A 27,395-nucleotide genomic window follows, 5' to 3' on the forward strand; every position below is an offset into this window, starting at 1 on the left:
TTCAGTAAGTTTGTTTGTGATTTATGATTTTTTTTTTTAACAATAAAGAAAAGCTACCACGATATCTAGGAAGTGTACTGTGACATGGTTTATCAGGATACTGATATGATATGGTCATATTGGCCAGTCCTGTGTGTGATGTTTATTTTCCTGTGTTTGTGTAGTGAAGCCGATAACCGGAGCGTGCTGTGTGTCTGAGCTCGGAGGCACTCCCTGCATTGTACTGTCGCTTCTTACGCACGATGATGTAAGGAGAAGTATGTGCAGTATTTATGAGCATCCTTAAGTAAAAGCGTGTGTGTTGATCGCGCCCTCGGTGGCTCTTCGTCACTCCCCACTCCCTTGCGAAAGCCCTCCTCTTCCCTCAGTAGGTTGAGCGCTCGGTCTGGATGTGTGCTGAACACAGCGGCTTGTAGAAGATGTCCGCCGCGGGTGCTGGAGCTTGCGGACCCGGACCTGGAGCCGGTGGCGCTCCGGGATCCGGAGCCTCCAACCCTCGAAAGTTCAGCGAGAAAATCGCCTTACACACTCAGCGCCAGGCCGAGGAGACTGCTGCCTTCCAGGAGGTCATGATGGACATCACCTCCACCAGGGTAAGAAGCAGCAATATCAGGGGAAGCCAACCTCGTAGCAAAGGCCTGCCAAGTAACAAGCTATAAGATACGAACTCATCTTTTTTTTTACCTTATTTGTGTTATAACTTATCTACTAACATACACCACGAATGGTGTTCTGTGTGAGAAGCGTAGTGGTGCTGTTTACTGGAACAAACTTGCACTTGAACGCACACACAGGTATGCTAACTACACAGCTAGCAGCTAGCTAGTGATTAACTATGTTGTGATGTGGCTAGTTGGGGTAGATAGATAAGACATTTTAACATGTTATTTTTTGCCTTGAAGGTTAAAACCTGAATCAGCTGAGATTGAACAAATAATCCTAATAACGTCTTAATGACTTGGGAATGAATCATTAGTAAAAACAAGAAGTCATTTCGCGTTATAAACATTGTACGGACTCGCTAGCGCAGAAGCAGGAAGCTGACGTTAGCGAGCTGGCTGTTTGGTTAGCATGTCGGCTAATAGTAAGTAGCTCGCGGCGTTGCTTCATGACAGAGTTGAGAGGAATAATGTTTGTAAATGAATATGTATTTACTATAACGATGAAAACAGTGGGTTAGCAGCTGTGCGAATGTGTAAGGTAACGTTAGCTGACTGTAACTTTTTACACCGTAAACGTGGCGCGATAACTCGGCTGGCTAATAAACATGCTAGCCGACTGCAGCAGTGGGAGCCGAGCAGCTCCGTGTGTGATGATGCGCGCTGTGATTTATCGCTTCACCGCTCTCACAACACGCGCACATCTTTAACTATTTCAATGCTCCTGGAATAAAAATGGATACTTTAGAAATTTCTGGACCTATAACTTAACTTTATGGACACCAACACGACAGTATATGTAGAAAAGTTCACACAAGTTTAGGAGATGTTCTCGTTTTAATTTGATCTTTTGTGCACTTCCAGCAAATCATTTTCCCCCCATGACTCATCCTGTACTCGTTTTGTGTCCGTCCAATTAAATAGTCTCTGAAACGTATGTCCCGCCCCCCCAGGGGCAGACCATGCTCTATATTAGCTACAAACATGGTTAGGTGGTGGTGTTTTTTTTTGGCTGTTTCTTTCCGCACACTATTCCCTTTTTTTAAAGTCATGACTTGGTGGAGGAAAAAAAACACGGTTTATTCATTTCAAAGAGGAGAAACATTGTGTGACTTAGCGGTTATGTCACAGGTTATGTGATTCCATCTTTAAAAACCATCGGGGCTTCTCCATAAGTAAGAGTAATATCATATCAAGTAGCGTAAAATGAAGAAAAATTGATTACATTAACAGTTGTATTTATTTACATTTTTTTATGTTTTAGCCCTTAATCAGAGATACCAGATGCTAATACAAACACCTGGAACACAGCGCTGAGTAGGGATGTCACGAGAACCGATACTTTGGTACCAACATTCTTAAAACCTGACGGTACTTGTTTTTCTGCAGTATCGCAGGTACTGTTGGTAATTAAGGTACCGAGGTTGCCGTTCTTCCGGACCTGATGGGGGCAGCGAATACGCACAAGTGTTTTAGTCGGTCCACAAGTGGTGAAGAAGAAGATTGCCTACAAGCACACGGGGAAAACTACAGCAGATTAGCTTAGCTTAACAAGTTTAGCTCCACCCCGACTCGTTGAGAGGAAAGCTAGCATCGGTTGCCAGTGTGATACCGATGCTATCGTTCATTTCAAACAAAGCGAGGAAACACCTGGAATTTGGCGAAGCACCTGAAAGACGGTCCTATATTATGTTTGTTTGAGGCATCTGGCATTGTGGTCGTGAAACCAGCTAACGTTATGCTCAATGCAATGTTTGCGATAGCCAGTTATTTGTTAACGACGCTAACACATTTCAGTGTTATAAACTACCTCCTAATGGGCCACCATGCATCGCCATTCAGCCCGTGTCCTGTCAGCTAAATGTAGCCTAATGTCACTAATAATTATTCAAATGTTCATGCTTTTAATACATCTTTTTGCCCTGCCACCATATTAGTGAATTTAAACTAATGCTTGCATTCAGAGTATAAGGGGTGGGTGGGTGGGGGGGGTGCACCTGTGCACTTGTTATAAGTCATTGTCAGACAACTAAAATATCTAAGATAACTAAAATACCCCCCCCCCTTTTTGCCAGTATCAGCCAGAGGAGGATGTCTTCCAGGAGTTTTTAATTAAATTTTTTAAAAATTATTTGTTTTTTTATACCACACCATGGTATCGAATATCGTGTACTTTTGGTGGTATCGGTACTGACTACTAGATTTTTGGTATCCTGACATCCCTAGCGCTGAGTAAAGTTTTGAACTAACCCTGACACAAATAATTTTTGGAGGTCGACTGCTTGTAGATTTTACCAATACAGAGACATGCGTAAATTGTGTGGTACCTGCCAATAACCGATTAATCAACCGATAGTTTTTTAAATTAATACTGAATGAAAACATAACACACTGAGTAAAATATAGCTGCACGTTTTACAAAAATTAATTAGTACTGACCGTACCATGGAAATGTACTGTGATTTTTAAAGTAAAATAAATATTAGAGATGCACCGATACTAAATTTCTCAGCCGATAACAATAACCGATTATTCAGAGTGATATCGGCCGATACCGATAACCGATAGTTCTGCCTTTTATACCTTCTTTTAAATTAATAATAATTAATTCCACAATTCTGAAGGAAATGCAAATAAAAACTTTATTCTCTCAATTTCAACAAGTTGTTTCACAGTAACTGGTCTCATAAACAGAAAACACATTACTCTAACATTAACACATGAACTAAATTCTGAAGATTAAAGTAAGATTTCTTAACTTATTGAATGTTATTAATTCATATTAACATTGACTGAATCCTAAAAACCTCCTGTTAGTCTCACATTCACTCACCACAAACAAAAGAATTTCTACGTCATCATTAACATCAAACTGGTAATATATAATAAACTTTTTTTATTATTATATTAACTCATATTAACATTAACTGTATATGAAATATACTACTCTAGAAATATATTTTTCTGTGCTCTATCTATCTATCTATCTATATATATATATATATATATATATATATATATATATAATATATAAAATACACACACACACACACACACACATACTACTTTTTTGCCACTCATTTTCATTTAAGTCTTTCAATGGTGTACTGGCCCTTTAATTTAGCGCGGGAAGAGCACGCGAGTAGCGGGGATTAGACTCCACGCCGCTTCACTGCTGCAGCATGAAATTTTAGCGGTGCAGAAATTAGAGTTTACAAACTGCAGTTTTGTCGTCATTCCACACGAGACATCTTTACACAGCACGAAATCGATGTGTTTTCCCACCCATTTTGATTTACAGGATATAATCGGCCCTGATCATTGGATGTTTTTAAACTATCAGCCGATTAATCGATAGCGGGAAAAAACAGCCTTTATCAGCCGACACCGATTATCGGCCGATACATCGGTGCATCCCTAATGAATATATAAACATTAATATCAATGATCTATTAATAGATATTAAAGTAAACAAAGTATATGCATCCGAACTGAACCAAAAAGTAACACTCCAAATAAAAATAGACTTATCCAAAATAAATCAAAAACACTTCAAATAACACAACAAAATTTGTCAGTGATCGTTTTTATTTCACCTCTAGAAGCCTCTCTCGTACTGTATAATTACAGCGCAGTCTTCTCAGCCGCTCCCACGATGGACACAACCGGGAAAAACTATCGTGCGGTCTGATCGGTTTTGCAGACTTCTAATAATAAATATGTAACTTTAAGTCTTGCATTCAGACATGTCAGATATCTCTCGGTGATGCTGAAGCTCTTCATCACCATTAGTGTCACCGACGCTCAACCTCAGCTCAAACATATGACATAACACCCGAAAACATGCCGTTTTGTTGTCTAGGATATTGTCCTTGTAAAAGTCGATTTAAAAAGGTCAGGTGTTGGTGAAGAAGCCAGTGAGAGATATCCTCCACAGATTGGAAAAAAGGCTCTCGCTAAACTCTTCACTGTTTCCCATGTTAAGCTGCTAAGGTACTGTCAGGATTTTGTGTAGATTCAGCAGTGGTGTGGTGTTCATCGAGCATGAAGCAGATCAACTTGTTGCCACCCTTACTTCCTGTTTCAGTTGGAAAAACATCACCATATAGAATCACAAGCCCTTTCGGGTTTGGTTAGTGAGGTGTGAGACCAGTGAACGGTGTCCTCAGCTGGTAAAGTAAATAGATGAATGTGTGTATATGATTTCTCACAACAGCATGAACTGGGAATTAATCAGTTTTTTCCATATGTGGTTTCATTAATGTGTAGTCAGTTCTCTGTGCTTGTCTTCAAGTGGAGGTTGCATTAAACCATGTCCTGGTGTTTAGATTCTGACATCCGCTTGTTGTATATAGCATCGTAGTGTTTTTTTTTTTTTTAAGTTTTTTTATACAAGACTTTACGATTCCAACATTTACACTTTTTCACATCGTCGTTAGGATCATGTAGTGATGAAGTCATGAATGTACTCCTAACATTAATAATTTAATCAGTAATAATAATCCAATGTTTCCCACAGGAATTGAGAATTTTCTTTTGGTGGTGGGTTCAGTAATAAACTAGTCAAACAAAGGTTTATGAATGAACTGTTTATTTCACATGAATAACTACTAAAAATAAATAACTATATTAAGAAATAAACAACTACATATTAAAATACATTTTCCAAAATATATTAAAGAACAAAACAGACTGATTTTTGATGAACATGTCAAAATAAATAACTATTTACATTATGGGATACATTTTCAAATGTGCCTATTTGCACAGTTGGCATTGCTTGCTGGAATATTAAAATTTCCCTTGGCTTGGAAATTTTTTTTCCAACGCCTGTTTATAGGGGGTATACTTATTGATAAACGTGTTATCAATACTTAGTCAGACGATGGACGCTACAACTATAAACCAAGTGTCTGCTCCATGACCGTCCGCAGCAGCAGTCACAGCAGAGTTTAGCAGTCAGACTGATCAGAGCTGTACAACCCTGCCATGAGTACAAAGATGTTACTAGGACGAATGGAGGACATCTCCCTTCATTTGATAATGTTAAAAATAAAGTCAGGCTTGTTGTCGGCTTCTCGACTAATTTTTAAAATGATGAGAGAGAGAGCAGCAATGGTCGGGCAAGCTAGACGGCGACTGATGAGAGACAAGAAAGCCAGTGAATGGGAGAAATAAAACGTACACAAAAGTCAGTAGTTGTATGCTCTCCGTAACGTTACTAAGCTGTTGTCTTAACTTATCGATAAGGTTAGAGCTGCGTCACTTTGCACTGAGTGTTCAGTTCGGTGTTGAGACTAGCTCTCCCATTAGACAGCTAGCTAGCCAGACCAACTAACGTTACTGTAACCTCGTAAGTTAAAATAATATGTGTAGTGTTAACGTTTAAAACATGGTTGGGGTTTTCAAGGTCCGCTGGTTTGTATTCATTATGAACTGACAATTGCGATTTGAAAAAAAAAAATTGGAATTCGGATTTTATCTACCTGCGCAAGTCTTAATCGACCTGGACGGGCTGCCCAAGTAGAGCCCATGTATGGGAAACACTGTAGTAATAATAATAATAATAATGATACCCATTAATTGGTATTACATGGCAAACCCCCCCCCCCCCCCCCATTAAAATAAAATCCACAAACAGTTACAAGTTTATATTTGACAGTAAATGATGATTTAGTGCTAGAGTCTGGATGTGTACTGCGGTCTGTGGCTGCATAGTACTGTAGTAACTAAACTCATTTATGGGCCTCTGAATGGAGTTTGTGGCACCAGGCCAGAAACAGATTTTGTAATTTGAATGCAGTTTCAGAGGTTTTTGCCTTCATGAATAAATAAAGTGATTAAATGCGACTTGTTATCTAGTTCAGCTGTTCATCGTGGTATTGAATTGTGGTATTGTGGTGTGGAGCGGTATCGAATGCTCTGTGAATGTTCATCAGAATCACTCGTGCTTGCTGAAATATGCCTAGTGATGTATTGTCCTCCTAATGAAGCCCTTGTGCTGTTTCCCAACAAGGATTATTGGAGTTTATGCAATTTTCCTACAGGAAAGATGGATAACTAATGCAATACAGTCAGATTATAGCATTGAAAGCCTTGATGCGACTGATGTGATTGTAACATTGAACTGGCGTTTATATTTCAGATATTTGTCTCAGTCTTGAGGCCAGTTCACGCCGGCCAAGTTTCGAAAGTGTAGTTACACTTCTTTTTAACAAGCATTTCAATCCACGCTGGCTGTCGGAGGCACATTAGTGCTGTGTAAAACTCGAGCCCAAGCATTGCTCTGCCAATGTTTTACACTTCGTCTTGTTTTACTCACGCCTGAGTGAAGCATAAACTGTTTATAAAGCACACTTTTTATACACTGTTAATTGAATTTAAAATCCTAAGCTACAAAGATGTCAGGATTGTGCAACTTGCAGATTTATACTAAATCATTTGTACAGTATAGATGCTTAGAAAATAACCAGAAAAAGAATACTTTGTTTATTCACTGCCCTACTGTTTCATGTCACATTTCTTATGGAGCTGTCTTGTAATTCCAGCTGGTCCAACTACAGCTGTCCCTGGCCCCTGTGTTGAGTTGACCTGGCTATATGTTTTGCTGTTGGTTTTTGTGCCAGTAGCACATGTGGAGAGCAGTTTGTTTGGTTTCGAACAGGCGGTCAAGGTAGAGAATGGCCATGTGCTCTTTGGACCTTAGAGTTGTTTAATTACTGGCATTTGGGTAAAGTAATAGAAGTCTGTTCTGCTGTGTAGTTACACACTGATATAGTATTGATCTCGTTGTTTTCAGAGCACAGCAGAGCTCTATAATTAATTGCTTTCTTCATGGGGATATTCGCTAAATTTGTTTGTCGCTCCAAACAAAATAGGGTGGGTAATGTGGTAAAAATATCATAGGTGGGCATGTCAAGGTGAATTGACATGTCAGTTGATTAATTACTTTTGTCAGTTTTATGCAACTGTTATAGTATGCAGTACTTAAGAGTTTTCTCCTTAATTTGGTCTTGGCCAATTTCAACCCGCCAGCCAGCTCTCCCCTAACATACGGCAGCTTCCAACTGGGGAGGATGGAGACCAACACATGCTTCCTCCAAGACTTACAAAACCAATCTCTACAGCTTTTTGAACTGCTGTGTAACACACTCGGATTAAAGCGCTATCTGCCCTCTTACGCATACATGAGCTCACAGAAGCCTATGATTGGCGAGTACCACTGTGGTTGAAAAGAAGAGAGAGTAACAGCATCCTTCCCACCCAGAGAGCACAGCCAGTTCTGCTCTTGAGGACTATTGGCGTCGAATAACTGTAACATTGTCTGGATTCGAACTTGCAATCTCCTGATGATGTAATCTGTTGTAATCTGTCTCAGGAGCCCCTTGGTATAGAGCAGCGGTTCTTAGCCTTTTTGCGAGTGTGGCCCACTTTTAAAAATGATGACGTTTTGCGCCCGAACCAAACACCAAGGGACATGAGTTTCATTCTAGTTTAGGAAACACCTGTTTCAATAAATTTGCATTAGGTGTATAAAAAAACACCTTAAACATTGTAACAATGTCAGTATTATGAAAGTTGACTTTGTTCGGTCTACTGTACTGTATACTTGGAGTATTAGTTTTCTGAATCTGTTGGGATTTCCTCACAGCTGTGGTGTTCTGTTTGGTTAAATCCATGTTCGATAGTTGCTCATCTTTAGCAGTGGAGTGTTAGTTAAATATGGAATAACACTTGCCTAGTGTTCCTGGGATAGACTCTGGGTCCACGTTCACTCTGACCAGGATAAAGCGCTTACTAAAGGTTAATGAAGTAAAGTTTGCTGCTAGTAAGATTCTAAATGCTGGCTTTTTTCATAAGAGGCTATGTTTACCATTTTATTCTGTTTATGGTATTGCAAATAGATGCAATATAGACCTTTATGCTATTAAAATGTTGACTTTTTCACAGAACTCGTAGGTGGATTTTTGTATGTCTGTGTTGATTGTTTCAGTTTTTTGTAATCCACTGTAGTCCAACTGCTTGTAAAGTCACGTAGCTGTAGCCAAATGTTCTAATATTTATAATCCTGGCCCTTCTAAACTCAGAACTCTTACTATTAGGTGTTTTTTGCAGTAGAGGATGTGGATAGTGGTGTTGGGTGGGCTGAAGCCATGAATAAAATGGTTTGATCCAGTATGGACTTCATCTGTAGCTGGATCTGAGCAGGGAAGACCTGGAGATGTGTTTTTAGCACTGCAGTGAGACACTGGTGATTAAGGCCGTCTTTTTCCTCATTCAAGCTTTTGAGCTAAATCACAGATACTGTTTAAGAATCTGAGCTCAAAATCAGCATCTTTGAAACCAATAAATACACAAACCTTCTGCTGATTTAAAAATGATAAAACACAGTGCCTCAAAGGCCCTCAAACAGAAAAGCCTCTTAGATCATTGTTTAGTCTGTAAATGATTGTTCAGAAAAACTCATTAACCAGGTCATGGCAGAATAATGTATTTATTACATTCTGTATGTCCTGCCATATACACAGTTGATTAGACACATTTGTCTCTGTGAGCTGACCTTGACCGTGACCTTGTATCATGTATGGCCCTGCCCATGGATGGCACTCTGCCTTTTATTCTCGTTTCCTTTCATTAATAAACGTTGGTGGAGTGCCACGCAGGCTCCAGCACAAAACAATATTGTCGCTGTCATTCATGTGCCAATTTTAAGCCTTTAAAAGACGTGGAATGTGAATTGCTTTTGGTCTATGTGTACAGAAACAAAAGCTTGATTGTACTGTTTGGAGTGGGTTAGAACAGTGAGGCGGAGGAACAGCACTAACACAATAACACTCATTTCAGCTTGCTCGAGATGACAGCAGCCGATTTCGCCACGAATAAATGGAAACACTAACAGAGAAATTATGACCATATTCCACAGTATTAGTGTATTATCTGAATCATTCTTCATCTTCTTATCCTTCACTGCCGTTTCCAATATGAAATACAGCAACATGGCATGTCTCATAATAATCTATCTCTTATTCTTTCACGTAACAGGCTTAACTGCTTGTCTGATACAAAAAATATGCTAATTATTAGAAGTTACACCACTGCACTGTCGAATTCGCAGTTCTTTTTCTCCAACATTTCATTTCCTCTACCAGCTCTGTTGGTACACTTTAGCATTTCTATAGTAACAGCTCATTCACAGGGACTCGTAATGTGGATGCCTCAAATAATCTTAGCCTAATAAGAATCGTGTTATTTAACAACGAAAACAGATTGATATGGTGAAGCTGTCTGCAAGGAGACATTTAAAATTTATGGTAGGAGTCTCCAATGTCGGCAGTTTGTAATGAGCATTTGCTACATGGAAGTGTTTAGTGTTTTGTTTCTTGATTTATGATTTTTTTATTTTTTAATTTTTTTAAGATTCAGGCTCAGAAGGTGCGACTGGCTAGAACACAGGGCCCTTACTATGGAGGCTCTCTGCCAAACGTCAATCAGATCGGCAGGAACGCAGCCGACCTCCAGGTATGTCACTGTGTCTCTTGGTAGTTGGTGCTATGGGCGGAAGTTTATATGGCGCTATACAGGGTGTCCCTGAAGTCTCAATACATTGGGGAAATTAACGCAAAATGTACTTTATGTATATATAAAAGCCTTTTAAGAATGCCTTTGACAAAAGAACATATTGGTGCACCAGGAAAAGATGCAGCACAAAGATCACATTCGAAGTTACGTGCTTAACGCTAGATGTTGTAACACGAGTTTATCATGAGTGGGAAAGATGACTCCCGTGTTTACAAAGAAATGGCAATCATGTACAGGATGTTTAGTAAATAAAGCTACATTTTGGTTTTTAAAAAAGTGTGTTAATTTCTCCTATGTATGGAGACTTTTTGGACATCCGGTAGTAGAAAATGATCTTGGTATCAGCATATAGCACCATATGATGTGATGTCTCTTCAGTTTCGCAAGGACCAGAAAATCTGGTCTAATCTGGAAAAGGTATATTTTCTGGTATATTTTGGTCACCCTGGAATTCCATGTAGATTATGTGTTTATACGTTGTTTTCTCATGTAAATATGTTTCTATAACGGTATAACATTATTGACAAAAATCCATACCTTAAGAAGAATTACAGCCAGTATACCGGATCAGCTGTCGTAGTGCCAATGTGCGTCCAGTTATTTATGCTGTGCCAGGAGCTAGTGTTCTGATGTGCCAGCCGTTGTGGCAGGTTGATTAAGTTGCTAAGCCATACACGTTTGATTCAAACTTCACACAAGCAAAGCATGTTAAATGTCTATTATAACAAAATAAATACTTAGACGCTCCTGTGTGAACTAGTAATTTAGAATATCTTCAGCCGCAAGGAATGTGCTGTATAAAATATAACCTATTCTGGAGTTTATTCTCTACAAGTAATCTACAAACTTTTTTTAGCAATAAAATAATTTAACTTGCAGTGTCACTGCTGTGTTGTGGGTTTTATTGTGTAAAATGTCAATAGTCTCAGTTTATATGTGTGAAAATGACATTTTTCCATTTTTTTTTAAATCCAGTGAATAACCAAACTTTGAAAATTCTGAATGTCGGGCACCTCAGGACTGAATGTTTAAAAGCAGTGCTGCTGTAGCCAAGTAAAACCAATTGTTGCTCAAGTTTCCTAGGATATAAGGACCAGTTTTGGCAGTCTACCCAACAAAATGGCATCAAGATGCACAAAGACTCATTATTTGTCCTTGTGAATGAGCTTGTGCACATTTTGTTTGTGTTGTGATGAGTCTCTGTATGCGTGCGTTTCCTTAGGGCCCGTTCCACTCGAACTTGGAATCCAACCGCTCCACGCGGCACCATGGACTGGTGGAGAGAGTCCCCAGAGACAGACGCTTCGCTTCCCCCAGCCGACCGTACAGGAGACATGTATCTTTTCATTCAGTACACCTACATTTGCTATAATGTCATATGAGGTAATATCTTAAGAACAGATAGTGTACGATTAGAACAGTGAAAAATCGGTTCTTTGCTTTGCACAGCAAGCTATGTTGCTATGGGTGATTATGTTTTGTGTTAAGTCGTTACAATTAAATATTCGGCTGAAATCCTATTAAAAGTTTACATCCTCTCAGCTCTCAAATAATGAAAACTTTTTTTTTTAGGGTAAAATCACAAGCAGAGCTACCTAATACTCCTGATTATTCTTGCAAATGAGAATATTTGTGAGAAATTGCTGGTCTGCTTCACTCTCAGAAAAAGCGATAAAATATATATGTATAATATATATATATATATATTTGCCTTTAAAAAAAGATTTTACTGGGATGTTTACTTATTGAAAAGAGGTTTGTTTACAGTTGTGTCCTTGACCTTTGACCTCAGATGGACAGCTCTCACTGCAGCCCTGCATACCTGTCTCCACCCCCTGACCCGAGCTGGAGAAGGTAATGTTGACTAATTAGATCTAACTGTGATCTCTTTGTGGCGCATGTTAACTTTACTTTGCATTTTGTTTTCTGGTTGAAAGTTAAACTCTGTCCGTGTGTGCGCATGCAGATTTTTGGTTTGTGATGCACTAACACTAGCACTAACACTAGCACTGACAGAACTAACCCAAAGGTGCTGCTTCAGTCACCACTCTTCCACAGCTTTGTCCTCAGTTGCTTTTCAGGCATCTTCTTTCATCTTTTTTTTCTTTGACCTTAGCAACTTTTCTAAGCTTTTTTTTGTAAATTTTTTAAACATATATTTGTCTGACTTGGGATCATCTTCATTTCTACTATTCATTTCTTTCCATTTCTGGCTTCATTAAATGGAACAGATTCAGTCTCAGTGAGTGGGATACTGACTTTTCAGATGGATCACTTGTTACTAATTAAACGAGGAAGTACTTAATCAGTTACATATTGCCAACTGGTTTGTTGAACTTCTAATATCAGTTGATAATTTCTGAAATCTTTGTTGGTGGATTGACCAATTTATGACTAGAGGAATCCGTGAACGTGTAGACATGTTCCATTGTGTCAGTGAAGTCTTCCCACTTTGATTATCAGCTATATAAATCATGCCCACTCGCCCACAGTGGAAACCTGTGAAGTAAGTAAGTATAGAGACACGTTGGCTTGCCTGTTTAAAAAGAAAAAAAAAAATTGTATTGGCTGTTTGTTAGTTGATGAATATCCTGATATTCTGCTGTAAATTCTCTTGAACATATCTTGTTCAGTACTGGCTTGGGTCATAGGGCAAGAGAAAGGCTCTATGCACTGTATATATTGTCAGTGTCCCTCTTTCTGATTGTTCTCTTTGGCTGCTTTCGGTACTTTCGTAAGCCTGCTCCATTTTTTTCCCCTTGGTGCTGGAAATAATGGGCATTTTTCTGTCAATCACAAAGGAACTGGTCCAGTAATTTCTCCATGGACAAGAACCCATTGTTCCGTCTTCCCAACACAGCACTCAACAGGTGAATTCGCCTCTCTCCAATACTCTCTCTCTCTCTCTCTCTCTCTCTCTCTCTCTCTGTCGCTCTCTCTCTCTATTTATCTCTCTCTGTCTGTCTCAGTCTATCTACATCTCATTTGCTTTCCATTACTTTCCATTCTTCTTTGACCCTGTGTCCGACTGTCTTTTCCACTCTCCCGTTCTTTCCGCTCTTGACGTTTTTTCTGACCTCGTAAGATGAGGTGTTCTGACAGCACTAGGAGTAGGGCGGTAAGTTTGTAAAAGGCTTATGTTGGAGAGCAGGTGTGAGCTGTTTATATTTTGCACATGCACTGAGTGACCGGAGTAAACAGTCTGGGGTTATTATATTTTAGTCAGTTCTGCATGACTTGTTGGAGATGCATTACTGTGGAGAAATCCTCATAGTTTTATTTGGTGTGTTATTGTGATTTCGAGGGTATTTTATTACTTCTGCACTGACTGTGTCAGTGAAAACTGCTTTTTCCCACTTGCAGGAAGGAGCAATAAGAGAAATCATTTGCTCCTTTGTCTTTTCAGTCCCCATCTCCTGAGACTACTACCCTTCTCATAAGTTGTTTAGCCATCTTCACTTCATTTTCACCATGTTCTCTTCTGCTCTGTAGAACGAACTCAGACTCTGCTCTGCACACCAGTGTGATGAACCCTCCCACAGGAGATCTGTACAGTGCAGGACACACCCTACACCCACATGTGAGACGCAGCGGTAAGTATTGCGCTCTTTCCAGGTGCTAACACGCTATTTATTCTTGTAGCTGGTCCCCTGCAGTGTGTCTGATTTTTTTTTTTTTCAGTCTGTATTTCATTGTTTTTTTTGTTTCACTTTCTTCTGTCTATATTATAGGTTTGACTGAGGGTGAAGGGAGGAGAAGTAAGTCAGTTATAATTTTTTTTTTTATAACCCCAGCGGTCATGAAAAATTTTAGCAATTTATAATACCAGTAGAACATGCTGTTAGGTTAAAAATAAAATGGCTACTGAGATGTTGATTACCATCCCTGTTTCTGCATAGTGTTTCCATACCCAGTCCCTCCCATAGAGGAGAGTATATTAGATGAAGGCAAGCTTCTAAAACCATGGGACACAAAGAAGGTATTCGGGGCTATTATCTTGTTAAAATAATTGTATTCTCAGTATCATTGAACATAGTTGATTTATTTGCCTTTCTGTGCTCTAGTTACACATGCTGTCCTCCCGACCAAAGTCTTGTGAAGTCCCTGGAATCAAGTACGTCTCAAGAACTTTTTTTTTTTTAAACTCTCCAATATGTTTGAAGTCAGTGAAAAGACTAATTTCTGTTCCATAATTTATCCCTTGCCTTATCTTTTATACACAACTTATCTAATCTTTCTTCCCGAATACAACCTTACTCTATCACCCTCTCTCTCTTGGTTATTAGTATATTCCCTTCACCAGATCAGCAGTCCAGCGCCCCTCTTGTCCCGTCTGCCTTGAATACTGGAGGCTCTTTGCCTGATCTGTCCAGTCTGCACTTCCCCTCGCCTCTGCCGACGCCACTCGACCCAGATGAGCCTGGCTACCCCTCCCTCAGCGGGGGCAACAGCACTGGCAACCTAGCCTCCACCCTCACTCAGCTCGGCATCAATACCACAAATGCCTTCAACTCTCCAGGTGAGTGTCCTCATGACAAGCAAAAGTAGCTAATCATTTAATTAGGTCAAGGCAACACTGTGATCATTATGATGTTATTGGGGGGGTGGTCCTTTGACAATTTCCATTGGACATGTTCAGCTCGATAATCTGAAGGCGGCTTAGTAACTTAAGTCCATGGCCCAGCAGAGTGTTTATCTGACAGTGAAGGCAGTAGTAGGTGTATATATAATCGGAAGTAGCAGCGTGTTTTATCTCCTCTGGGCTGATTTTGATCACCACACAGGATGCGGCCTCCTCGCTGCACTCTTTCAGTGTGGTTTGCGCACACACGCTGGAGATTCCCTTTAACATTTAGTAGATTATTATTTTCCCCTTGCTTGTTTATTATGGGTTGTGTAATTCAAAAAGCACCATATAGAAGTCGCGTTTTATAGAAGACGAGGCAATTTTGACACGCGCTCTGTATCTCTTTTACTTTTGCAGGTCTCCTGGCCTCTCTGCAGGGCACACTTAGTAACCCTAATCTCCAGTCTTCTCTCAGCAACCCTAACATCCAGTCATCTTTAAGCAGCCACTCTTTCCCCAACTCCCTTAGCTCTGCCTCACTGCAGTCATCACTTAGCAATCCTTCCCTGCAGTCCTCCCTTAGCTCCTCCCCTTCTTTGCAGTCGTCCATCAGCAACCAGTCCCTTCATTCCTCTCTAAGCAACTCCTCTCTCAGTGGTCAGTCCCTCCAGTCGGTGAATAGTGCAGTGGGGTCAGGCCCCTGTTTGAGTTCCTACCCTACGCTGTTACCCGGCCAGGTGCAGCCACAGTTAAGCTCCTCCCCCCGCAGGCGGGGTCAGCTCTCACCGCTTAACCTGCCCCCGGGCCCGGAGTCTCGCAGGCACCACTCCAAGCAGTTCTCACCCACCATCTCAACCACATTGACTTCAATTACACAGGTAAACAACCCCCACAGTCACCGAAGAGATGCCTGCTGACCACAAACTTTTAGCATATGCTTGTAGAATGTCTCTTTGCACATGCATACAGCTACATTCCTGGTGGTGGCTTTGACCAGTGAAAATGCTGACTAGTTACTTAGTTTGGAAAACGGTTCAAAAAAGTGGTTGTGAATGAAACAAAGTTTAATTAAAGATGGGAAACCACAGGACAGTTACAAAGCACTGAAACTCGAGACTAGGGTGTGTGATATTGACAGAATTATGTCTCGATATTTTCTGGGATTTCAGTCAATAACGAGAAGTAGACGATATTTTTCATCCTTCAAAATGTGTTTGTAGAAGTTTTATATTGTACTAGCTCACTCTTGTTAGTAGGATATTAATTACTGCTTACTAATGATATTAATGGAAACAACATATTTAAGGAAAACGGGTCTTATTTATTTACTTAAAACTGAATCATTCAAGTAAAAACAATACAAAATCCACCAGTGTTTGTCTTGCCGGCTGTTGCTTTTCTTTTCTTAAGGCACTTTTATGCAGAACGATTCCGCTAAAGTTTGCTGAGTGTGTTTTTGTGCTGGCACTTTGGTTGGTTTAGACGTGTCTTTTGCACAACATCAAAGTGAAAGCACCTGCATGCGAGCGAGGATGACCCAAGTCTCGCAATTAAATCTAATGACACGGATTGTGAGGCTGGTGGTGTCTGTATTTTATCTCCCGGCGAACAAATGAGTTTGTTTGCTCATTTTTATCTTCTTTTGTGCATTTTCGCCAGCTACAGTAGCTTCACTTGCACGCTGTATTCTACTAGACTATGTCACACAGTGACAGCGTGGACACTCAAGGTGGATTAATTGGTTTTTGCTTAGTGAGTGACGTACTCTATGATGTCAGCTCACACGTCCTGAGCCAAATCTCCCTGTAGCTCTTGCTTGGTTTCCCACTGAAGTTAAGCAGGGTTGAGCCTGGCCACTACCTGGATGGGAGACCTCCTGGGGAAAACTAAGGTTGCTGCTGGAAGTGGTGTTATTGAGGCCAGCAGGGGGTGCTCACCATGTGGTCTGTATGAGGCCTAAGGCCTAATGCAGTGTAGGGACACTATACTGTAATAACAGCACCCTATTTCGGATGAGACGTTAAACTGAGGTCCTGACTCTCTATGGTCAGTTAAAATCCCAGGGCACTTCTCGTAAAAGAGGAAGGGTAAAACCCCTGAGCCTGGTGAAATTCCCCTAATAATCTCCATCTCTGAATTGCCTACATCTCTCCTGTCCACTAATAACTGGTGTCTGGTGGGCGTTCTGGCGCGCAATAGGTGCTGTCGCGTCATCCAGGCGGATGCTACACACTGGTGGTGGTTGAGGAGATATCGTAGATGATACATATCACACACCCCTACCTGAGACTCCTTCCATAAAAGTTACTTAAAGTCTCTCTACAGAAAGTTCACTATATCAACAATCATAAATTGTTCTTTAAATAACTTTTTTGTTGTTTTTAATTTTAAAAATCTGTTAATTATTAGCCCTAGATTATGTAGAATATATTATCCACCATACAGATCCTTCTGAATGAGTGTTACTATCGAAGTGATCATGATAACAAAATGATAATGTGTTAGAACAAGTGCCTTAATATGACCCTGTGATTTGAATTACAGCTGGCACCACTGTCTGAGCGATGCCGTTATAGAAAAGTAATAAACACCTTCTGACCAATCAGATTTAAGAATTCAGCAGCTTTGTTGATTGCTGTATGTTAAAATTGTTTATTGGGTCCAACATTTGTATTGAATTATCAGTGTGTCTGAGTGATGAAAGCTCTTCCTGAACTCTGTCCAGGGTGTGCCACTAGATACCAGTAAGCTTCTGATGGACCAGAGATTACCACCTTATCCTTTCGGTCAGTCTCAGCCAGCCCAGGGCAGTGATGCACAGAAAGGCTGCTCCTCACCACAGTCGGGCCAGCACCAACAATTACAGCAACATCAGCAGACAGCACAGCCTCCCCAGTGCCAACCCCACTCACATACACAACACCCGCAGTCCATGCAGCTGCACATGCAAAACATGCACAACCTGCATAAAACGCAGAACTTTCCATTTGAACACGTCCAACGACAACAGGGCTCCCATCTCCAGCCGCAGCCGAACCAAAACCACAGCAGCGCAGCAGACGCACCAGGGCCAGTGAACTCGCAGAGAGCGCAGGAACCTGATGTACAGACACACACACACGAACAGAACCAGAATCTTCCTCAACTTCAGCAGATCAGCCAGTCTCTCGCCAGCGAACTTGGACTTTACAGTGTAAGTAGCTTCTCCTTCTGTGATTTCTGACTGTGCACCGTAAGACCAAAAAAGTTCTGCACCATGCTCTATTTTGTGTTGTAGTATATTTTGTATACTTTCTTGGTATGTTGAGGAGAAAATCTGTTGTGCAGTGAAACACAATTAGTACTGTTTTAATGTGTCGTGTAAGTTTCTTTGAGAATACAGTCTTACTAGTTTATATATTTGCAGTCTATTAACCATTAGGTCTGTCCCTTGTGTAGTAACCACAGTGTCAAGTTGCAACACTCGGAGCAGGTGACTCGTTTAAACTGATCGTTGATAGTAAACAGGAAATAATCGTGCAATGTTTTATTCATAGAGTGATGCCAGTTGTTATAGAGTTGATTTTGGTTTGCTTAGTCCAGCCATGGCGGATTAGGAATTTGCTTCTGTTAGTAATTTGTGAATCACTGCTCTCATGCAGTGAAATATATCAGGCAAAGCAGCCTCATTCCTGCTTGAGCGGTGTTTATCTGAGAGGAAAGACTGTTGTAATTACAGTTCTCTACCCACAAATTCAGAAAAAGGATGTGGTTAGATTCAGAGAGGCCTAAACTAAGGCTGCATCTTTAAGCTGCCTTGTGTTATTGGTGCTGTAGTTATGTTGTAGCTGCACTGTTATGATGTTAGAATGCAATACATTCTTCACCCCAGGACCTATCCGGGGTTACCGCTTTCATCTGAACCTTTGTCGATGAACACAGTCTTCTGAATTAGCATATGAATTTGAGAGGAGCACTTTGTGTGTGTAGCTTTATCTACAGTTGCAGTCAAAATTATTGAACCCCCATTGCAAATCAGGTTTATTGTCAACATTTACAGACAATGAACAATCAAACAAAAGCAATTGAAATAGTTCAACACAACGAATGCTTCAAGTGGTTTCCCCAAATTCAACTGAAAATGCAACTTATAACGATTTCTCCAGTTTCAAAATTATTCAACCCCTTCATGGTAAGCATCTTTAGTACTTAGTAGAGCATCCTTTTGTTGTTTTGACCTGCTGCAAACGAGTTGCGTAGCCAGACACCAGCTTCTGTCAGCGTTCCTGAGGAACCTTAGCCCATTCCTCATGAGAAATGGCCTCCAGTTCAGTAATATTCTTGGGTTTGTGTGCTGCAACCGCCTTCTTCAAATCCCACCAGAGATTTTCTATGGGGTTCAAGTCAGCTGACTGTGATGGCCCTGTAGAATCTTCCAGGACCTCTCCAAACAAGCCTTGGTGGAATTTGAGGTATGCTTGGGATCATTGTCCTGTTTGAAGGTCCAATGACACCCAAGCTTCAGCTTCCTCACATATAGCATGACGTTTTCTCCTAGGATTTCCTGATACTTCAGTGAAGCCATCTTGCCTTCCGTACGCTGCAGGTTTCCAGTGCCAGAGGATGCAAAGCAGCCCCAGAGCATCACTGAGCCACCACCATGCTTGACTGTGGACAGAGTGTTCTTTCTTCATTCTTCTTCCTCCAGACATACCGCTGATCCATCGTGCCGAAAAGTTCCAATTTTGTTTCATCGTTCCACAGAACAGAATCCCAAAACTTCTGTGGCTTATTTATATGATTTTGAAGTGACTTTTCTTGTGCTTTTCGGTCAGTAGTGGCGTATGTCTTCGAGTTCTGGCATGGAAACCTTCTGTGTTTAGTACACGCCTTACTGTGCTCACTGAAACCTCAGTGCCTGTTGCCACCAAGTCTGGCTACATCCTGCCTTCTCAGAAATCTGGTTACAGCTGTTGATGGCTTCCTTTTTTTGCCCCGTCCAGGTATTTCATGTATTTTCTGCCTCTAGCCAGTTCAGGTATTTCATGTGTTCCAGCTCAAGCACACCTGGTGCAACGAATGAAGCCCTTGATGGTTTGCTTGAGACAACACCTGTTTTGCATATTGGTGCTATTGTGAGGGATTCTATTTAGGGCGTTGAATCATTTTGAGACTGAAGTTATTATAAGTTGCATTTTCAGTTGAATTTGGGGAAATCACCTGAAGCATTCGTTGTGTTGAACTATTTCAATTGCTTTTGTTTTACTTGTTCATTGCAAACAGCTGAAAGTCTTTACATTTTCACAATAAACCTCATTTGCAATGGGGGTTGAATAATTTTGATTGCAACTGTATTTATAGCTCTGTCTTAGGCCTTGTTTCCTGGCTTCTTTTGTTCTAAAGGTCTCTGATAGCAAGATCAGTGTTACATACAGGCACTCTTAACAGGTGTCAGACATTACTCCTTCATTCATAACTCTGATGGTTTCTCTGGTATGGTAACTCTGAGCCCAGTATGTAGCATGTATTTGTGTATTGTATTTATTTTTAATTTAATATCTCCTTTTTTGCTTTAGGATTCCTTATTACTGAACTCCCTTCTGGAGGATCCATATTTGGGCTTACAACTTACTGGCAGGCAAAACCAGAACCTTTCTCAGCAGGTAAGAGACAAATGCACTATAGCAACCATTATTTGACTAAATGAATGGGAATGGCTTTATGGTTTAAACTTTTTTTAGTTTTAATGTGGGGGCGGGGACTACCAGTAAGCTAGGTCTGAATTTTTCATGTTCTGCCTTCTTATGATTTGATTTCTATATTTACAAAACTGACAACTACGGTGTGTTGCCTGAAATGAATAACATAAATTCACCATTCACTTTATTAGGAACACCACCTGCTCATTCATCTTGTGGGAGCAGTGCAATGCATAAAGATCATGTAGATACAGGTCAAGAGCTTCAGTTGATGTGCACATCTAACATCAGAATAGTGAGCCTGTTCCCACTGTAGCCTCAGATTCCTGCCCTTGGCTGTCTTCGGTTGTTGTAGCCCATCCACAAAAGGGTTTTCATGTTGTGCATTCTGAGGTGCTTTATTACACTCCACTGATATAAAGAGTTATTTGAGTTACCAGAACCTTTATATATACAGATGTTCCTAATAAAGTGCTTAGAGAGTGTATAGTCCTGCATTACCTAGAAATGTAAATGGAAAGAACAAGCTGCCTTTGAGACAAAATAATACTCTGATTATTTAATTAATTTACTCATTCATTCATGGGCACCCTACAAACACATTTACACCTAGGGCCAATTTAGCATAGCCAATCCTCCTACATGCATGTTTTTGGGAGGCGGTGGGAAACACTGAGGAAACCCAGGCGGACACTGGGTGAGCATGCAAAACTACAGACAGACAGTAACCCGAGAATCAAACTGGGACCTGGGAGCTGTGAGGCAACAGCGCTACCCACTGTGCCAAACTTTCATCTCAAATTTACGTATAGAAATTATAAAAAAAATATTTTAAATATTATTGATCTTGCTCCTAACACAGAGATCTCTCACACGTGTGTGTGTTCTACATTCAGGATGGGTCTGGAGTCATTGCTCTTTGAAACTGATGTATGTTTTGTATTGTTACATTTTTATGCATTTCATTGATGTTTTTATTTATTTATTTATTTATTTATTTATTTATTATTGTTTAGAAACCTGCTAGTCAGCTCCATTAATAATTAATGTCAGATCATTCTGATCCATCCCTAACATCCATGTGGGTCTTTTATCGTCCTTTCTTGTATGTGTTTTCATACTGTAGTTCACCATTGACGCGCACGCAGAGGGTTTGTCCTTTAACCACAATCTGGACACCCCCACTAAAGGCCAGGATGGCTCCTACCCCAGCCACCAAGGGGTGCTAGACTTACTGGACTCCTCAGAACAGCAGTTCCTCAACCCCAGTCAGAACCAGAGCTATGGCAGTGGGCACCACCCTGTCCCCAACATCATACTGACTGGTGAGTGTGCATGCGTGTGTGTGCGCACGAGTATTGCATTAAGTCTGCGTTTAAAGTCAGTGCAAGTCTATCCTAAAGGCATTGGATGTGAACCTGTGATAAGTCCACATCCAATAATTGTACAAGACAAGCACCGATGTTGCAACAGGCACACATTGGGACCAAAAAGTAGTTCGCCTTTTCTGATTCATTTAAAGGCAACTCAGCATATTTTATGTACATGTTACAGGATGTAGGAATAGTGTGTGAAATAAGGAGCCCTAAAGTTGGAGTGCATGAGCAGTATACACTTACAGTTAGGCTTTGTGTATTGTTGATTTTTCCAAGCTCACAATTTACCATTAAACAAATCATGATTAAGGATGTACTCCAGAAATTAACCAGACTAAAAAAGACAGGAAAATGAGCATTTTCACCATTTCAAGTTTAAGGAGAGTATGGGAGGGTTTAATTTTAACAGCAGTGCAGTCGGGAAATGCTAACCAGCAGCGACATGGTGGATGAACTGAGCTGCATGGTAAATTTTTAAGTGATTCTGCAGTAATGTGCCATAAACAGGGAAAATAAAAGAAAAACCCAGAACAGTATGTTTTCAGTATAATCCTTGCATAAAATGGTTTGTCTAAAATCTACATGGTCTGCAGTGACTGGGTCAGGAGAAAAGAAAAAAAACCAACAAATTAACATTATTTGTAGAGAGTTAGATTTGATGCTTTATTCTAGGCCTATTTCATTTATTTTAAGTTACATTTTTGGCCCTTTTTTCCCTTTTGGCCAAAAACGGATCTAACGCGCAAAACTCAAAATATTCTCCATTTCCTGTGAAAGAAAGCGATGTTGTCCATGCGAGGTCAGTCGAGGGTGTGTTAGATAGGGGGAGGGGTGGGGTTTCCAGGCAGTGTCTGGTAATAGCTGCAGGTTGATTAACACTTGCACAAACGATTCCAGATTAATATGTCGATTTGCTCATATCCTGTTTTAATTGAAGAGAAAAGGCTGCTCTGCTTGTGTATTCTTAAGTGATTACTTGTACAAATGTACACTCCTTGGAGTGTAGACTGATGTTAGATTGCACAGCTAAACAGGTAAAGATTGGTAGGTCTGGTAACAGCAGAGTAAATGTCACTGGACCTCGTGGCGACGTAAGATCATGTAGAGATGATCAAAGTGTTGTATTGCACAAGCCTACTTATAGTCTAAAGCTCAAATTTTTAACATCGACTGCAGGGCTGTGTATTCTCATGGCTTTCCTTTGTGTATATGGGCCATCTCTGTTTGAACAAGTTCATTCATTTATCACTTTGTAGCAGATACAAAAACTCCAGTGTCAGCTTTAATCCTGCAAGAGTGCAGTGTCCAAGGTTTATAGATAAGAACAGGCAATCCTATAAGATTAGGATTAATGTTATGTGACGGGTCTAAATTCGATTTGCTATTTTCCGTGTTAAGTTAGCATGTTTAGTCGTCTGTAGTTGTGAAAATGCTTTATATGTTTATTCTGTATTTATGAATGCGTAATTCACTAGTCATGAACAGAAATGTTTTGCTTCTGTGTGTGTGTTGTGCAGGAGACTCTCCTCCTGGTTTGTCTAAAGAGATCACCAGTGCATTGTCTGGAGTGCCAGGCTTCGAAGTGGACCCGTTCTCTTCAGACGACACACTCAGGATGGAGCCTCTGGCTCTGGATGGCCTCAGCATGCTCACCGATGGAGACTTGATGCTGGCCGACCCTGCCGTGGAGGACTCGTTTCGCTCTGACCGACTCAAATGAACAAGACAAGGGAGATTTTATTGATTAGGAGTCAGGAGACGTCCACCCAATCTGCGAGTAAGAAGAAGTGAAGTCTTTAAGGCATTCCAGTGGGATTTCTCCTCAATCTCCACTTAGGCTTGAAACCTGCTGAAGAGATTCCTGAAAGGGACCAACTATGTTCTTGATTTTAAAAAAATAATAAAAAAAGTGTTAGTCCAGCTGTTTTTGCAGATGCAAACATAAATATAGGCATTAGCTTGTCTAAGTCCTAACTGCATGTTGACATGTGCACTTCAGATTACGTAACTTCCACAGAGGAGTCAAGCATGTGATGCCAACTCGCAGAAAACGTTTAAATCCGTGAGACGCTCGTTTTACTATTTATTGTCTCCCTGAGTGTTGATTCTCAAAAACAGACCAAGTGTTTATCTCACAGAAAAAGATCTGCCAAAATAGAAATATGACCAACGTTACTGTGTCGCTGTACATCACCGACTGTACACTTTGCATCAAGGGCATGCCCGCCACACCCTCTTTTACTTAATGAGTATTTATTAATTCCAAGCTGGTTATTAGGTGACACTTATTCTCTATTTTCATGCCATTGAACCTAACAATTTCTTTTTAGTCTTTAATTGACTTTAATCTGCTGTAAAGTGGCTTCGATATATCAGCAGCCTCTCTCTCCTCCAAAGTGTCAGGAGAAAAAGATCAAAATATCTCTCTACAATTGATCTTCTTGAGGATGCTGACCAAAATGCCTCCAAATAGATTTTTTTTACCCTGCTTCTGCTAAAGCAAGCCTGCGTCTTGCGGATGTGATGTGACGTGACGTGACGTGATGGTGGCCGTGTGTGTGTGTGTGTGTGTGTGTGTGTGTGTGTGTGTGTGTGTGTGTGTGTGTGTCTGTGTCTTCTGTGTCAGGCTGAACTGGTACACTGGAGCTTGGTTCATGTGAACTGAAAGCTGCAGCCCTGCTAATGTAACGTAGTCTGTGCTTTTAGCATTGCAGATGCATCAAATGGAGGTTTTGCGTACAAATATCCACACACCAATGCATTTGCACTCTAATGGCTGTTCCTTGTGTGGTTTGCTTGTCCCTGGTGGAATGTGTGTGTGTGTGTCTTTGTCTGTGTGCGTGCGTTCATGCGTCTGTGTGCGCGTGTATTTGGAGCTCAAGAATGCAGTCAAATCTTCAGTCACTGTGATATGCACCTCTTACTGCTCCCTCTACCTGCCTTTGCACATCCCCACTCCTGAACAAGGCCATATTCAAAGGACTACATATTTTATGTAACAAATAGTATGTACTATGAATTTTATTTTTTAACAGAGCAAGTCTAGATGTAAGTGTATATAAATGTATTCCTATAATATAAATCTCTAAATTAAGGAAGAGAAGCCTATTTCTGAATAGAATGCACCAAAGCGTCATCATTCAGCAGAGTTTTATTGTTTAAGCCACAGGTTATTTGTCGGTTTTTCCTTCTCTGCCAGTGTTGTTTCTTTTTATGTCTTTTTTAAATATTGTTTTGTTTTTTTAATTTTAAAAAAGCATATTTGATTATTTTTGAAATATTGTACAGTTGCAGTGTTTACTGTCCCTTCACTGCTATGTGCATGTTATTAACAGTGCCTGAGTTATGTTAGTTGTGCGTGCGCCATGTGAATTTGAAAGCATAGGCATGTCTCAAATGCCAGAATGTCCAGAGCAGAGAAGCCTTTCGTTCTACTGTAATGATTAATTCAAAACAATTGTTTTAAGTATATGGATAAGTCCATGCTTTCTCTTTTTATATGCTTGTGCTTTACAGTGGCTTGGTACCTTCATGCTTAGCCTTAATATCTAGGCTACTTACTCTATTAATTGCTGCAACCTTTCATAATCTTTATGGGGGAAAAAACTCATTATCTAGCACTTTTCATACATTTCTAATTCCTATCAAAGTGTTTATAAGTGCTGATAAAACTGATTTTTTTTCAATGCATGCACTGTTTAAAACGGTGAATGAGGTATTTTTTTAAATAGAAAATATAGCTAATAAAATCCAGTGCATTGGATTGATGACGAAAGCAGAAAAGGAAAAGATTTGTAAAATGACAGAAACCGAAAAAGGCACGTTCCAGATTGGAAGTGCGTAGAGGTAAAAGGAGTCAAATTCACGTTCCTTTTCTGTTTGAGTTTCATAAATATTCATTAAGACCCGATCAGGACTCGATGTGTATTCTGTCAGGCCCTTTCAGAAATGGATAAAGGTGCTAGATTGCAGAGCTTTCAAGCCATACTGTCTGGTATTTGCACAGAAATGCATTTTCTGACTTTCTGACAGATGATTTGATTTATCATTAGATTTCACTGATTTCAAACTCTCATCACTTTGTACGAAACTTGTGTAGAATGTGATTCTCAAAAAGGATATACTCAATCATTTACAAGCACTGTGAAATGTGAGCAAATTCCGCTAACTGATATCCTAGTAGCTGCATTCTTAAACTGCAGCTTGTATTTGTGACTTTCTAGGTGATCCTAATTAATACATGGGGGGTTGGGTTCAGCAATTTAATTAAGCTCTAACATGATCAGTGTTCATGTGATGAAAGAAAGCATTCCTAATAACAAATTTGTCAAATCAACATTAAGCGCATCACCAAGGTTCCTTACCACAGACTTGATCTTCAGCGCCAGATTCTTTAGTTTTGTGTAAAAAGTCGAAGTGCCATCTTAGGCCATCTTCAACACCACCTCTTGTTACTGAGCTATATATATATATATATATATATATATATGCAGTGTCTTTCTGTAAAGTAGCCTTATTCCTGCACTAATTTAGATTTATACAAAAAATGCACTTGAAAACAAAGTTAATGTTTTCAAGCCATTCCTGTGGAGCTGCCATATCACAAACGTTTGGCCATTCGCGTGATAAAATTCAGGTATCGTGTAATGCACTCTTAGTATCTGCTGTTGTATGAATGTCATGGTGTCTGGGGAAGGGGTTTGAAAGGTTTCTTGTGGACATTTGCGAGAGAAAATTTGTGAAGTCAAAAGGCTCATGAGGCATACCTGACATTTCTTGTTCGTACCCTTTTGCTGATCGTTAGATCAGTTTCCTTCTGTGCCACATCATCTTGAAATCATGGTGTAGACAATCTTGGTCTGCTCACTTACTTGCACAAGATTATCACAGGACAGGGATGTGAGAAGGTTATATGAAGTATGTTCAAACCAGTGCAGGTCGCTATTCATTTTGCAGCATTTTTTGACATTCTGTAACCATTAGAGTTGCTCATGATTGTCCACAGCTGTGATACCCAGCAGTTTTATCTTTGTCGTCTCTGATTTTCACAACTTTTTCCACAGAGCTGTAGGATTAATGGAATAGAGGGCTTTTTTTTTTCTTCTAAAAGAACTGATTTAAGAGACACCAAGACTGTGAATAGAAATATAACAGACGTTTCACAACCAAGGCTTTGTTACCGAGTCCAAACAGAGTATTTTCACCATTTCTACACAACGTTTGGAAAGATTTTCAATCATGTCTGTGGACGTTATTTTAATGAGATGTGTGCAAAGACATTTTTTTAAAACCTATTTTCATATGTTACAACTGCATGCCAAGCGGTTATGCACGCTTTTGACTTTAACTGCACTGTACAAATGCGCATTGGACTTGGCCTGGGTGTATTAAAGGCGCTGCACGCTTCAGTAAGGGCGCAGTGCTGTTTTCCGCCAGCAGGGGGAGCTGTTGAACAGCGGCTCAGAGCTGAGCTGAACACAACTGATTGTCTCGTGTTTGTTGACAGAATTAAAACAATGTTCTTTATTCCGTTTTC

The 27,395-nt window shown here is 40.2% G+C and overlaps 1 protein-coding gene across 4 annotated transcripts; it reads left to right on the forward strand.

Moving 5' to 3' along the window:
* LOC128609558 (CREB-regulated transcription coactivator 2-like) lies at positions 1-27,385 on the forward strand. Of its 4 annotated transcripts, XM_053628093.1 has the most exons (15): positions 1-593; positions 10,077-10,178; positions 11,461-11,574; positions 12,031-12,092; positions 13,040-13,108; positions 13,731-13,831; positions 13,970-13,996; positions 14,138-14,217; positions 14,303-14,352; positions 14,525-14,757; positions 15,223-15,683; positions 17,531-17,998; positions 20,361-20,447; positions 21,610-21,808; positions 23,377-27,385. In XM_053628093.1, exons 1-15 carry the CDS (start codon positions 420-422, stop codon positions 23,577-23,579), a joined length of 2,430 nt encoding a protein of 809 aa, XP_053484068.1. In that variant the 5' UTR covers positions 1-419; the 3' UTR covers positions 23,580-27,385. The 4 variants fall into 4 exon arrangements, with proteins under 4 accessions (XP_053484068.1, XP_053484078.1, XP_053484086.1 ...); XM_053628103.1 differs by lacking the exon at positions 13,040-13,108; XM_053628111.1 differs by lacking the exons at positions 1-593; positions 10,077-10,178 and having other exon boundaries at positions 11,551-11,621.
* The last annotated feature ends 10 nt before the right edge of the window (positions 27,386-27,395 follow it).

The sequence above is a fragment of the Ictalurus furcatus genome, chromosome 1, assembly GCF_023375685.1.
Source record: "Ictalurus furcatus strain D&B chromosome 1, Billie_1.0, whole genome shotgun sequence".
NCBI lineage: Eukaryota > Metazoa > Chordata > Actinopteri > Siluriformes > Ictaluridae > Ictalurus > Ictalurus furcatus.